The following is a 15000-nucleotide window of genomic DNA, read 5'->3' on the forward strand; positions in this document are numbered from 1 at the left end:
TAATATCTGATAACTTTTATCAAATCCTTGATGTGACCCTCTGTAGACCACATTCCTGTGTTTATAATAATGCCCATCTTCTTCTTCAAAGAAAATTAATGTGATTGTGATCGGTACATGTACATGACTGTAGTATCCTAAGTGGCTTGTACAGGCCTCTAGTATACCTGCTATGAACGCTGGGACAGTATGGGCTACAGTTGTACTTTACATTTTACATGAGAGCATGGCGAACACGTATAATAATTATTGTAAAACTAAGCTGTTTGACTTGCACTTTGGATTATAGGTATATATTACCAAAATATGCTTTTGATAGTGTTTTTGAAAGTTACATTTATGTGGTATTTTTTTACAGGATAGGGTTTTTTTTGTTTCAGCCTTACTGCTCTCTTCATATTCACATTGTATTGAGTCATTGGCGTTATTATATCCCTGGTGTGCTGTCTTCATCTTCTGCTGTAGGCATCATTGTCGCTCAAGGTTTGGCGTCTTGATTATATTGCATTTCTTTTTCATTTTTTCTGTAGCAGGATCAGCCTTTTCAAATGCAAATGCTTTAGGTTATTCTCAATAAAAATAATTTTACATTATCTTGTGGTGACCTGTCTACCTTTTCAGACAATGAAATCGAGTAAAGAAAAAGAAGTAAAAAATATATATCTAGGATTAGAATTCTTCCGTGGGGACAGTACACAGTGGTCTCCCATGAACGGGCTTTTAATTATAGTGGAAAGACATAAATTAACCAAACCAAACCAACAACAAAATGAATCCATTGCTTCCATTACAGGAATAAAACAGATGTAGAAAGAAGATAAAAAGTATCCTTCAATGGCCAAAGAAAACAAAAAACATTAAACCAAGTTTTAAAAAGAAATACAGGGCAGTGGTCGCCCATCCAAGTACTAACCCCAGCCGAAGAGACTTAACTTTAGTAGTCACTTAGACTAGCATAAAAATAAATGGTATGTGATAAGTCAAGTCAATGACCTTCAACATCAAAAAGGAAATCCATTCTTCCCAGTACAGGAATCAAAAACATGGTCAAAAGAATATTAGAAAAAAAAGCCTTAAACAACCAACTACATAAAATAAATCAAATACACCACTCTATCTTGTTTTATACACAAACCAAAGCAAACGAATGAAGCGGCCGATCTCCAGTCAGTAATCCAAAGAAATCTAACCTTTGTATCCTGACATTCCTCAAAAAGCTTTAATAATATTTGTTGTAAAAGTAAATTCTGATAGTGCATTGCTGTGCTCATTGTAGAGGTCCCATTCAGGGAGGGGGGAGCTAAGTATTCCATATCCCGTTAATTTTGGCCTAAACATCCTGTATCCTGTTAAGTCATGTGGTTTGTATGTCTATAATGCCAGTTCAGTTTTTTAAATATCCCGTATCCTGTTAATTTTCCCCCCAAATACGCCCCTATCCCAATAATTTTTTACCAACATGTAAATATCCCATATCCTGATAAAACCCCTGTTGGGGCCTCGTTGTTTCCATTTTCAAATTTAGTTGCATTAATAATAAGGGATAACCTCTAGTTCTGTTTTTACAACAAATAACTTCTAGTTAAATTACAGATTTATCTTTCTGTTAATTTCTCGCAATTTCCCAAAGTTTACCCGTACATGTAGTTGTACAGTGTAGTTCACTGTATCTGAACAATTTGTGTTCTGTAACTGTTTGTGCATCCCACATTATAGGCATCTTGTTTGTTTATTAATTATTTTAATAATCTTATTGACATTGGTGTTGCCATTGTTACTATATTAATAATTATGAAGGAATGTGGGCTGTTAAGGGGCACCGTCATGCAACTGTCGTTGTGCAAATGGTCCTCCAATTTTTACCCTGAAACTCTAATTAATTTTTTTTTAACCCTGTGTTAATATCAATGTGTTACTAGTTAGTAATTAGTAATAATTTTACTGCTCAAGGGTTAGTTTTTACCTGGTTCACAAAGTGGCATAAATGTACTTCTAGGTAACTTGGGTAGAAGACTTGGACAACATTCAATTGGTGTCTTCATGTCTAATGATGGAGGTTTAACATGGACAAAAGTAAGTTATGTAGTAACAGCTCAAATTCTGTTGGAATATGCAGAGAAAAACCCCTTGAAGCATTTCAATGACCATAGATCATACCTGATGGTTACTGTCGAGACAACTCCAAGTCCAAGGGGGGGGGGGGGGACTCCCATATGTTTATTTTATTTTACACTTTTATATTTTCTTCGCATAAGTGAAAGTTAGATGATAATGTCTTTGCCATGTTGTTTCGTCAGATTAAACATGAGACTGGAAACTATTCAGTTAAATGCACCATTCGCATGAATTGAGCCTGAACAGCTTTGCCGTCATTTATCTTGTCTAATCCCCGTAAATTATGCTTCTCAAACCAGGGAAAAGAATGTTTTAGAAGTTTCTATGATGATAAATTTTAACAAGTGTAAGATTTTTCATCTTGACTGGCTGCAAAATCAGATGAATGTAGCTGGCTGAAGATGGCTTACTAGCCGGCAGTTTTGGTCAGGTACAGGCCAACTCTGAAGGCCTATGTGGTTTATGCCAGTTACCAAGAACAGTCCTTTTCAGGACTACACTCATCTGGAGGATTGAGTTGAAGGTACTTGTGGAGCATAGTAAAGAAAGAAGAGACAACCCACATACAGTGTACACTGTATGGCACTGAATCTGGAATGTGAACATGCATGTACAGTAGGATTCATTGGTGCAAGGCGAGTGATCCTAGCACTGCTCCACCGCCTTGTCAATTATTAATTAACAATTATTCGCCGAAGGCAAAGTGATTATCGGTGAATATTCACCGAGACAAAGTCGAGGTGAATATTCACCGATAATCACTGAGCCTGAGGCGAATAATTGTTAGCTAGTATAAATACACAGGTGATTATTTCAAAAAAGAGGGGAAAAAAACATTTCAACGCGAAATCATCTTCACTTACACTGGCAAAACGACTACTGGCAGCCATTTTGTCTGTCGAGGTGATTATTGGCTGATAATCCGAGATAGCGAGCCAATGAGAGCGCGCGATTTTGTATAATCACCTGTGTACATGTATTTATACTAATAAATAAATATCTTTTAAAGGGGACTTCCACTCTCATTAATAAAAACTGCAACCTGGAGAAAGTGATGATTGGAATCAAATTTGTTTGTGAGTTTTCCTCAGAAAAAAGTCTTTGCAACTGAAAAACTTCATGGGTGCAGCAAATAGGTTTGGGTTGCCCAGTTGTTCTGGTATTCAGTTGTTCTCTTGTTCTGACAGAAAGAGCTTTTGTATACAATACAATACAATACTTTATTAATTCTACCTGAGGGGCTTTTCAGAACTAATTTACAATATGAATATAAAATTATGACTAAGTCTACTGATATAAACTACATGTATAATGACATACATTTTCTTGATATAAAAATAACGACTTAAAATTACTACTACTAATAATAACTAACAATGTACACTGGTATCCTATTTCTCATTAATTCTGCCTTTGCATACTTTTTAAATGATCTTAATGATCGAGCAGTTCTAGTGTTGTTATTGAGACTATTCCACGCTTTTGCTGCCCTATAAAAGAAACCGCGCTGGGCAGCCGCTGTCCGGCATTCTGGCAGGGTTAGATCTTCACTGTTGCGGAGATTGTAAGTGTGCGCATTGGATCGCTTCCCTATTTTACAGCTAATGTATGCTGGCACTAAGTGTTAACACATTTATACATTAGTGTCACGTCCCACAATCGAAGTTGCTCCTCTAAGTTGCTCCAAGAGCTTTCAAGACCGGGGTAACATGATCGTATTTCCTTGTGTCAGTTTGTATACGGGCAGCAAAGTTCTGCATAAGTTGTAGTTTATGTATGTTCCGTTTGTACATATCAGACCATACAGCGGAACAGTAAAATAATTTACTAAACACAATAGAGTTGATCATTATATACAAAACTTCTTTGGAAAACAAGTGGCGGACCCTACTTATTTGATTATTGAATGTTAAGCCAGAGTCCAGGATAACCATCAGATCTTTAGCGGACGAGACAGGGCATAGTTGTTGTCCAAGAAAGGGTGCCGTGTTCCAAAGAGCACAATTAGCTTAGTTTTATCCGGGTTTATAAGCAAATGATTTACGCAACACCAACCAGCGATACTTTCGAGATCCTCAGCGACTTGTTGCATACAAAAGTGGATATCTTTAGAGGCACACGATAGGTAAATCTTAGTGTCCTCTACATAGGATTTGATGTTAATGAACTTGGTTACCATAGGAAGATCATTCATGTAGAGTGTAAATAGCATCAGGCCTAAGATGGACCCCTGAGGTACCCCATGAGTTATCGTTTGGGGATCCGACAATGATGTTCCAATTCAAGTACACTGCTGTCTGTGTGACAGGTAGCTCTTGAACCAGAGGAGTGCCTTCTCTGAGGTGCCAAACAGCTGGAGTTTGGTTAGCAGGGGAGAATGGCAGAGACTGTCAAAAGCTTTACCCAAGTCTATTAGAACCATTGCTGTTATTTGCCTGTTATCCATTGCAGATAAAGTTGTCGTCCGTTACTAACAAGCTTAACGTTTCCGTTGAGTGCAGAGTTCGATTTCCACTTTGATGTCTCGTCAATCGGTTGTGCAGTGTCAAGTAGTCGTTAAACTGACGCATAGCAATTTCCCCTCCGCTACCTTAGAGAGGACTGGCAATAGCGATACTAGACGGTTGTTATTCGCCACCTCGTGGTCGCCATCTTTTTGGTGTGGGACTACTTGACCCTTTTTCCACGCTCGTGGAAAAACAGAACTTGAGAAAGAGTACACTGTAGTTTATTAGGTCAGTCAGCGTTAGGCCATAGTGGTTAGCCAGCTCTGTAGACTTCCTGGCTGCTTCTTGTCCGACCGAGATGAAAAATCAATTGAACTCATTCGCCAGGACGTCGGTATCCCTTGTATATTGCAGACGCTGGCTAGGTTTATTGGGGAGAGCCCGATGTATGGTTTTCCACAGGGAGCCAGTATTACTTTTATTGGTAATAACTTGTCTTGTGAAGTATTCTCTTTCTGCTTGCCGAATAGACTGTTTAATCTCCCGCCTCAAGTCCGCAAATGCTTTCCAGTCTTTGTAGCTTCCGCTCTTACGAGCCCTCTTATGAAGCTTATTCCTTGTCCTTATCCGTTCCTTGATCTCAGGAGTAACAGATGGATTTGACTTGCGCTTTATAAACAAATTGCGATTTTGAAACGGCAATACCACATTATATTGACGGCTAGTTGGGAGAAAATATATTCTGTATTGGGCGGAGTCTCGAACCGCCCAATACAGAATATATTTTCTCCTAATGCCATCAATATAATGTGGTATTGCCGTCTCAAAATCGCAATAATATTAGTTTTGTATCACGATCCATCATTTATAAGGATAAATAGAACTGTAAACTAATCTGAACCCGCGCCTGATCGAAATTTCAATTTTTTCTACCTGTGAAACGTATTTGTTTGCATACGTCAGCAACCCAATTTAGTGCAGCAATGTCAATTTCAACATTAGAACCAATCACAGGCCGCAAAAGTGAGACGGCAATACCACGAAATATTGACGGCTCATGCATAGGCAAAACTATAAGAAGATCGCGGTACTAATTTGTATCAAAGCAATATGGCAAGTATTACTATTAATTTTAAGATGGTGACACCTAGGAAATTGAAATTGCAAAATTAAGCAATAATGCTGCAAAATTCTTTTGTTTCTGATACAAGTCCATTCTGTAAAAATTTTCTAACATCCTTTATGTGGTTTTTCTTTTTGTTGGAGTAGAGGCTCCGTGTAATAATGTATTCAACACCCCCAGTCCTAGCAACAAAGGGGCTCTAACCCTCTCTATAGTGTATTGTACCTGTATCAATATTATTATTGCTTGCTGTCTTTTGATAACGAGATGAGGAGGCAGTGTGGTCCAGTGGTTAGGGCGTTGGGTTTGCATGCGGCTGCTCCGGGTTCAAATCCCGTTCTAACCTCTGGCTTGGATTTGTTTCCGGTTGTCCCGGATTCAATTCTACCACGCTTTGTAAATAGCCAACTGGTTGCCTCCCGCCAGCTGTATTATTTTGTTTGCCAATTGTTACTTTCACCTTGTTAACAGTGGAGTGCCTGTAAACTAGCTTGATAGCTAAGTGTACTTCCACTATAAAGAAAGCTTTAATTTAAAGCTTTTAATGTTTATGCTACATGTATTTTCTAATGAAGTCACTACTGTACATGTTTCCTTTAGGAATTTGATCGCTTTTATGATTTTGTGATTGGTGATCATGGTGGAATTCTTGCAGCAGTTTCTCTTTGGTTTGGAACAAAAAAAGTTTGGTAAGTGTTTCCAATCATCCAGAGTTGGTTTTCCTTTTTTTTGTTTTCCCCAAAACTCTATCACTTCCTATTTGTCCTCAATTATACTATTTTAAAACAGGTACAGTTGTACAGAGGGGAAAGAATGGAAGTCCATCCCTCTTGATAACCAAGTCAAAGTATATGGCATGGTAACTGAACCAGGAGAAACAAAACTTATCGTCAAGTAAGAATACTAGTTTTTTGCAGTAGTAGTCTGGATTCTGTGATTCGAAGGGTAGACACCTACTCTCCATTGGTTTTATCACTAAAGAGGAATCTTTGTTTACATTTTTTCACTCATTAGCATAATCCCATCCTTTTCTAATCTATCAGCCAAAAACTTAGTGCTGAATATTGAAAGTACATTGCATAATGAGCTATCTCTGAAACTTTGAGCGCAATTTACCAGATAATCTCTTGAAAATTTGAAATTATTTTTACGAAGTTGTAACATAATTATGGGATAACTAGTGCTCTCGCCACCCAAGAATTTATAAGTTTTTGATGCCTAATAATGCGTTTGTTTTCAAAGCCAAATGGCTTAAATTTGGAAGTTTAATGAAGTTTGACACATTCTTTTACTTTATGAAGTCAATTTGTGAATACAAATGTAGCATGATGCCTTCTGTCAGCAAACATGTATGTTAATGAGACAAAATTAATGTAAACAATGATGTCAGCAAATATTCAATAACTCATCAAGATTGTTTTAGTCACCTTTGTCCAAAGGTTCATGCTTTATCCTGTATTAAAAATAGGCACCTTTCTTCTGTTAAACAATGCAGGCTTCTGTTTGTTATTGTGCTCATTTCTGTTATGGTATTATCATTGTCACCTATTTACACCAGAGGACATCAGACATCTCATCTACACACATTAAATTTATCTTGGCATCTAAGGGATGGAGCAGTGGTTAGAGCATTCTCCTCCCACCTTTGTGGCCTGGGTTCGATTCCCAGATTCGGCGTCACGTGTGGGTTGAGTTTGTTGTTCTGTACTCTCCTCCTAGAGGGTTTTCTCCGAATTCTCTCGGTTTTCCCCTCTCCTCAAAAACCAATATTTTATTTTGTTTTGAGTTTACAGTGTCCCCAATTAGTGCTCCAGTTCTAGAAGACTAGATGCTGAAATAAAAGTTATTTTCCTTTCCTTTCATATAAATCCAGCCATTGTCATCATCTTTGATGTTGTTGATATGGTCACCATCATCATTGTATACTGGAATGTTAATAATTATTAGTTGTGGCACCTTCATTGAGTTGCTATTAATAATTAGTATCATCCAACTAGTGGACTAATGCAAATCCTGCATTTTGATTGGCTACGCTACTAGAGGACTATTAGTAATAATCCTCGAGTAGCGAAAAGCGTGACGCTTTCTTTCGTTTTATTCCCAAATAAATATTCCTTCAACTTGCATTTGCTAACTTTATTATTGCCTTTTCTGTCCAACAAGTTGTATGATACTAAAACAATTAGACCCTTCGCCCTCAAGGGCCACCGGTCAATAGCCCATTTCCTTGCGGGCTACAGGTCTAATTGTTAATTATTATTATTTGTCCTCAAAATCCAGATTGATATTGGGTTTGGAAAACGTGGTTGGCAGCAGCAATGATGGCACTGGCCTTGATTTTGTTCTTGCTGTTGTTAAACCTTGTGAAGATAACTGCATGCTTTTGTTTGTTTCTTTAGTTTGTTTGGTCAGTATGACCAAACGAATTTCCAGTGGCTCTCAGTAAAGCTGAATTTCACTACTGTTCTCAATCAAAAGTGTCAGCAAGAAAACTACACTCGTTGGTCTCCTAATGATGAGGTACTGCTACCTAAATAGAGAAACTTTCTGCCTAATGCGATTGGGTTTCACTAAGGCTGCTTTTTTTCTCCAACTCCGATTAGTTTGTAGCTTTTAGTTCTACCTAACTTGATAAAGAAAAAAAACCTCTTTGGCATCATTTGCTGTCTGGTTAGCTTAGCTGGTTGAGCACTGGACTACTGTGCAGGAGGTTGCCTTTGGTTGGTCTAACACTCAGGGTCTTTAAATTTCTGAGGGGAAAGTACTACCTTTGTAATGTTTACTGTCTAGTCTTCTCAGATAGGGAAGTTAAAATGTTGGCCCAGTATCACAACCCTTCGACGTTCATAACCTTGTGGGACGAAAAAGATCCCACATACTATTCACAAAGAGCAGGGCGTGGAGTTCCCAGTGTTGTGGTCTGTCCTCTTTGCTATAGCCACTGTATCTAGTTGAACTGCAAGTATATTGTATTCTTATTAAGCTCTTACTAACCGAGTGCGAGGGCCATACTGGGGAGTATTGGCCCGAGGTTGTGGCTGTACTGCGAGGTCCGTACAAAAAGGACCGATGGCCAACATTCCCCTGTACGGTCCCAAGCAATTGGGGTTACTAAGTTGTTTATTATATGGCATCATTTCTTTGAGCAATCGGACACTTGTCCGCTTCCATCAGCAAACTTTGAACAGTAACATTTTACACCTAAAACTAAATTCTGCTTGCTATAATAAATTATTGCTGTACTGTTGTGATGGAAACATTCAAATCTGCTTTAAAACTTGTATTTTGCTCAACTTCAATTTCCTGGAAGAGAGAGAAAAAAATACGGAAACAGACCGTTTTTTTGTTAATTTTCCGTGCAGTAAAATCCCAACCAAAAACCATTAATCAGAGTGCTCCATGTAGCCTGAGAATTGCTTGCCATATGATATTATTAGGCATAAACAAGTCGTCAAATGGAGATGGTAAATTATAATTATTATGATTATTACTAGCAGTAGCTATCGCTAAGTGGCAACGAGACAGTCAGTATAATACATAGTTTGCAGATTGGTATCAGAGTGCCATTTTTGGAACCCAATGGACCTTTTTCGATATATTAAATTTTCTGCTTGATAGTGAGGCAGTGAGGACAAAGACATGCAAAGGAAAGTGAATGATGTGTAAATATTTTTCACATTCATTCCAACTTATTTCTATTGTTTTTGTCCTCACTGCCTCACTGTCAAGATGAATATTTGATATCTCGAAAATGGCCTATAGTAGTTGTAACTTTTGATTTCAAAGCAGTCTAAGTTACCGATAACATAATAACAATAGAAATGCATTAAAAGTGAAACAATTGCATACTTTGTATCTCGAACAAAAATGTAAATGAACGAAATCACATGAAATGAATCATATACTGAACTGCGGATATGAAATCAAATACAGCTGTGATCCTCGCAGTCGTGGACGTAATTTTAGCAATTGCGTAGAGAAACCTGAAAAATTCAGGACTTCAACGTAGTTTGAACCGGTGACCTCGCGATACCGGTGCAATGCTCTAACCAACTGCGCTATGAAGGCACTGACGTTGGGAGCTGATCATTTGTGGGTTCTAATTTTCCCATGAGGAATGTATCAATGAACGAAATGATATATGAAATGAATCGTATACTGAACTGCAGATATGAAATCAAGTAAATCTATGATCCTCGCAATTATTTAACTCAGTCTTGAGCTCATTAACTCAATACAGAAAACGCTATAGCTTTGAAGAAGCCTCAAAGCAAGTGTACACAACACAATGATCAGAGAAATGGAAGAAATCACTCGTATTAAATCCACGTGAATGATGTTGCGTCATGCCAGTTTGTCTAATGACATCACACATCAAAATATGCGCCTTCATTGGTTCTTGAAGTCACATGATAAGCAGCCTTTGTTCCCTTACCTTGGAGGGCTCGAAATCGTTTTTGCATACAAAACACTCTCGCGCTTCGGCTCTATTAAGGCTCCTCGCCTCGTTCTGAAGATAGCATTTAATTTGCAATATTAATTGTAACACAATAGTAAAATTATATTTTTTAATTGATTCCTCTGTAGCGTGCTGGTTATCAGTGTTTGTTGGGTCAGCACATTGTATATCAGCGTCGCAAGTCAGGAGATTGTTGCTTCAATGGAGAAGAGTATGAAAGAGAAATAAACGTAACTGCTTGTACCTGTACAACTGATGATTTTGACTGGTAAGATCATAAAAAGTAACAAATTATCATTAATTAAGAAGTAGTCTGATTTTTATAAACTAAAGCAATTTTTATAAACTAAAGCAAGAGGTGAATAATTCTAAGCAAATCTCCTGATATCTTTAAAAACTCAACCATACTTTTGAGTTTAAGGAACATGTTTCGATGTTTCAAATGTCATCATCAGCCATAGTGAGTGTAATGCGCGCGCTCTGATTGGTCAATCAGCTATGTTTTATTGTGCCAGTAAACTCATGGAAAAATCGCGCGTCTTCAGATTTATTATATAAAAGCAATATACCACAGGTTTCTGTGGTTTGTAGGCATGATAAACCACTTGGGATGTTGAAGAACACTCGAAGAATTCGTAAAATTCAAGGGCCAGCATTTAAACTTACTGGTCAGTCGTTAATGTTACGTGATGAGTGTGGTCACCCTTTAGCCATACGAAACAAAGTTGTAGCAATAAAACGATGAATCACTCCTGAAGTCCTGAACTGATCAACAAGAATATATATAACTATCAATACAATGAATCTTTGTGGATTAAATGATCGTGACAAGTAGGAAAAATTCAACTAACCAACAATATCATAGAAAACACAACTGACCTAACGGTAGAAGTTTGAAAGTGCAATGCTGAACTGACATGATCAACTTGTTTGTTGAGTTCGGGTTTCAACCGCTCAATATGGACGCTCTCTTTGGTTTTGAGTTGACAGAAAGAGGTAGCATTAAAAATAATTTTGAAGTAAGAGACATCACAATTATTTTGACAATTTTTGGAAACACTAAGATGCTTGCAAAGATGAGAATTTTTATCCCGGAAAAGGTGCTCATTTACACGTGTGTAGAAATACCTGTTGGTTTTACCAACGTACACCTTTGTAGCGAGCACCGCAGCCCGCACAAGTGAATTTGTACACAACACGTGATTTAAGAGACACTCACTATGGCTGACGATGATGTTTTAAACATCGAAACATGTTCCTTCAACTAAAAAGTGTGGTTGTATTTTTAAGAATATTAGTAACACTAAGGTCGTTTTCTATTGGGATCAACCGTTTCAACTGCAAACGGTTTAGGTTGAAGTGGTTGAGGTTTCCCAATAGAACACTTTTCCAACCGTTTTCGGTTGAAACGCGGTATCTCCTGGGAATAGTTATTACCAGACGTCTCAGCGTTGACAAGTCGAGGGAAAGCAACACGTCAGTAGCCCGCGGCAGACTTTGAATGGCGCGCGTAAACGACAGCGGTCGCTGCGAATCCTTTTCAACCGTTTCAACCTAGTTTGATGCCGGTTGAAAAAGTTGATCAACCAAACAAATCGAAAATGGTTTTTTTTCCGAATAGGACACTAAAAGACCCAACCAACCCAACCAACTAAAAACGGTTGATCCCAATAGAACACGACTTAAGTTTCCCTTAAAGTCTAAGCCTATTTCCAACAGTAAGGCAAGGGTAAGGGTAAGGGTTAGTGTTATGTTTAGCTTGAAGTAAATGCGACTGTTAATCCTTACTCGAGGAGCATAATTTGGGGGACACTTTGTGGCGTTAATCGTCTGTATTCCGAGGCACAAGTGATGTTGAAGATGGGAGAAGAGCAAGGGGACACTTTGTGACGCTTATTGAAATCCAAATGCATCTAATGAGGCGTTTAACAGTTGTTTGCTCAGCGACCAAGCCTATGAATGGCTGCGAGGCTGCCGGTGACCTTGTATTTATACAGACCTCAGTGCTTTTATCATGTAAATTGTGTTGTTGTAATTCTAATTATTAGTCTACATTATCATTAACATTAGGAATGCACAAAGGTTTGTATCAAAGCAGGGTCACCGGCGGCCTCGTTTCCATTCTTAGGCCACGTATCTTAGCTACAACTGTAAAATGGTCCATTAGGGGCATTTCTGGACATATCTGGTGTTTAAGGAGAATTTTGTCCTACCATTCTGGCTTTACGATCTTACAGGACATTACATTAATAACGTGAAAGGATTAAATTATCCTGTCAAATCCCTCGCAATTTTGACCGGTACATAGCACATCCAAACAAGCTGTGGCAGATCATGGGTATTAAAGAAGGATTGAAGGTAATTGCTGCCGCAGTGAGTGAGCCTGAAGCGAACGAACGAGGCAGCTCTCTAATCGGAAGAAGAAAACATTTTCCCTCAAAGCGCAAGGGATAGACCAATTCGGCTAACTCAATGTTGTACCCAATTCAAATCCTCTGGGAATAAAACGTTTTGTTCCAAGAATTTCCATATCATTTAAATGTGAATGCTTCATTGTCATGCAAATTCACCACACAAAGAATCTTAACCCCGAGAGATTTGAATTGGGTACAACATTGAGTTAGCCGAATTGGTCTATTTTGGTCAAAAGCGCAAGGAATTGTGCTTATGCGCGAATGGAGGAATTAAGATGCACGGTATGATCTTGTTAACAACCGGGCCCGGTTGTTCAAAAGAGGGTTAAATGCTAACTCGTGCAGGGAATTTTCTAGCTGGACCGTTGATTTTCCCAACGGTCACGCAAATTGCGCCATAAATTGCGCCCTCCAGGGCTCGTGTTTGATTTCAAAACAAGAGATTTGATTGGTTCTTACCAAACCCTATTGTGTATTAGCCAATCAAAAGCAAGAATTCTGTGAGTAAATTTCACTGAATTAACTACTTTGCATTAACTGTTTACAAAAAACAGCACTGCTCCCGAGTAATTTTATGTATATTAATAATATTGAAAGGTCTTTACCCTTGATGTCTTACAATGACAAAAAAGTGATCAAAAAAGTTACTTCTGTTTTTTGGTTTAGATTTTGAAAGTGTGTTTGCGTAACACCTGACTGGCAAAATTTTGAGCTTTGATTTTTGTCCAAAGGCCGTTTACTTTGAGTGTAAGTTTTATTTCACGGTCCGCCATTGCTCACGTCCATGACCGATTGGACCTCAGAGGGTAGGGAGTTATGCCAAAGGCTCACTAGCTTAAAATTTCAGCGTGTGAATGCATCTTATTATATATGCAAAACGCGAGTTTAAAAGTCTGAAAGCCCAAAACTTCCGTGCTGCATATTAATTCTGCGGCATACACACGCATTGCATTCTTAAACTAGTGAGCCTTTGACGTCATTTTCTCCCCGACCCAGCTTTCTCAATAACTTAAAGTTAGTAATGGCGGATCATTAAATAGGAAAACCCCACTTAAGTAAACAGATATCTTTTTGAAATCCAGGCTTAAAACTTTGGTCGCTTAGTGTTCAGTTAACATAGTTTTGAAATCCAAAGAAAAATAAGAATTTTTATTTTGGTCACAGGGGCACTTAAGTTTTTTCTCTGCATTGTGTTGATTTCAGTGACCTTGGGTATGAGGATCCTGGTCCTGGTTTTGACGAAGTATGTCTTCCAACTTCATATGTTGAACTCGTTCCTAATCCCTGCCCTGAGGGTAAAACGTACAAGCACAGTAGCGGGTAAGTAGACCTTTTGATGTCTTTTGAAATTAATTAGCAATTATTCACCGAAGGCGAAGTGATTATCGGTGAATATTCACCGAGATGAAGTCGAGGTGAATATTCACCGATAATCACCGAGCCTGAGGCGAATAATTGTTTTAGTATAAATACACAGGTAATCATTTCAAAAAAGAGAAAAAAAAACATTTCTACGCGAAATCATCTTCCTTTACAGTGGCAAAACGACTACTGGCAGCCATTTTGTCAGTCGAGGTGATTATCGGCTGATAATCCGAGATAGCGAGCCAATGAGAGCACGCGAATTTGTATAATCACCTGTGTATTTATACTGATAGATAATAATTGTAAGCCATTCTACCTTACTGCCTGAAGAAGACTGGCAGTGAGTGTTCGAGAGAGGGCCATTTACACACACAGAAACCTAGTTCTTGGCACTGTGTTTACACTGCAGATTTTCGGAGTCCGGACCAGATTTATATTTGAGTTGGAGCCGAGATACGTTACACAGTGCTGTTGACCTGCAAAAAGGGGTCCAGACTCGGGTATTTGTGGTATTGGGGCCATAGCCGGCTATGGCCCCAAAACCCAAAAAAAGGGGCTCCGGACCCACATGATAAAAACATGGAACAGATAGTTTACACCGCAAAAATGTATGGTCCTTACCAACTTTGTAATGGGTCTGGACCCAGTTTTTGTGGTAGTGCACGTAGTATAAATGCACTACCATATTGTCATCGGGCTGTCTGAGTGAGTGAGTGAGTGAGTGAGTTGTAGGTCAGCAGCGCGTGCATGAATTACGAAACTAAAGTTCGATTTTTTTGAATGACAACACATGATGTTTGTTTGCGGCCCACTTGTCGCCTTTTTTCCTTTGTTGATTTTCTTGATGAAAAGAGAATGGAAACTCTTTGAGGACGTTATTGTCAAATTAACAGACATATTTAAATTCATATATAAATCAAAATCACTCTTTTTCATGTCTACCGATATCGTCACGCAATCTCACAGTTCTACAGACATTCCGCAGGTCAAATAAACAAGGAAAAAAATTCACCAGTCGGCACTCGGGTCCTGGACGTCTCTTTATCCCCAGCCTTTGTCCTCCCACTAATACTGCGT

General features: G+C 38.5%; 1 protein-coding gene across 1 annotated transcript in view; it reads left to right on the forward strand.

The window, feature by feature from the left end:
- LOC138006600 (VPS10 domain-containing receptor SorCS1-like) overlaps positions 1-15000 on the forward strand; it is a 52341-nt gene that overhangs the window by 15790 nt on the left and 21551 nt on the right. The window contains exons 11-17 of the mRNA XM_068853034.1: positions 381-483; positions 1997-2073; positions 6286-6374; positions 6475-6579; positions 8085-8205; positions 10273-10412; positions 13762-13878. Coding sequence (XP_068709135.1) covers positions 381-483; positions 1997-2073; positions 6286-6374; positions 6475-6579; positions 8085-8205; positions 10273-10412; positions 13762-13878 — 752 coding nt within the window. The remainder of the gene's footprint in view (positions 1-380; positions 484-1996; positions 2074-6285; positions 6375-6474; positions 6580-8084; positions 8206-10272; positions 10413-13761; positions 13879-15000) is intronic.

Source organism: Montipora foliosa, chromosome 6 (assembly GCF_036669935.1).
Source record: "Montipora foliosa isolate CH-2021 chromosome 6, ASM3666993v2, whole genome shotgun sequence".
Classification (NCBI taxonomy): domain Eukaryota; kingdom Metazoa; phylum Cnidaria; class Anthozoa; order Scleractinia; family Acroporidae; genus Montipora; species Montipora foliosa.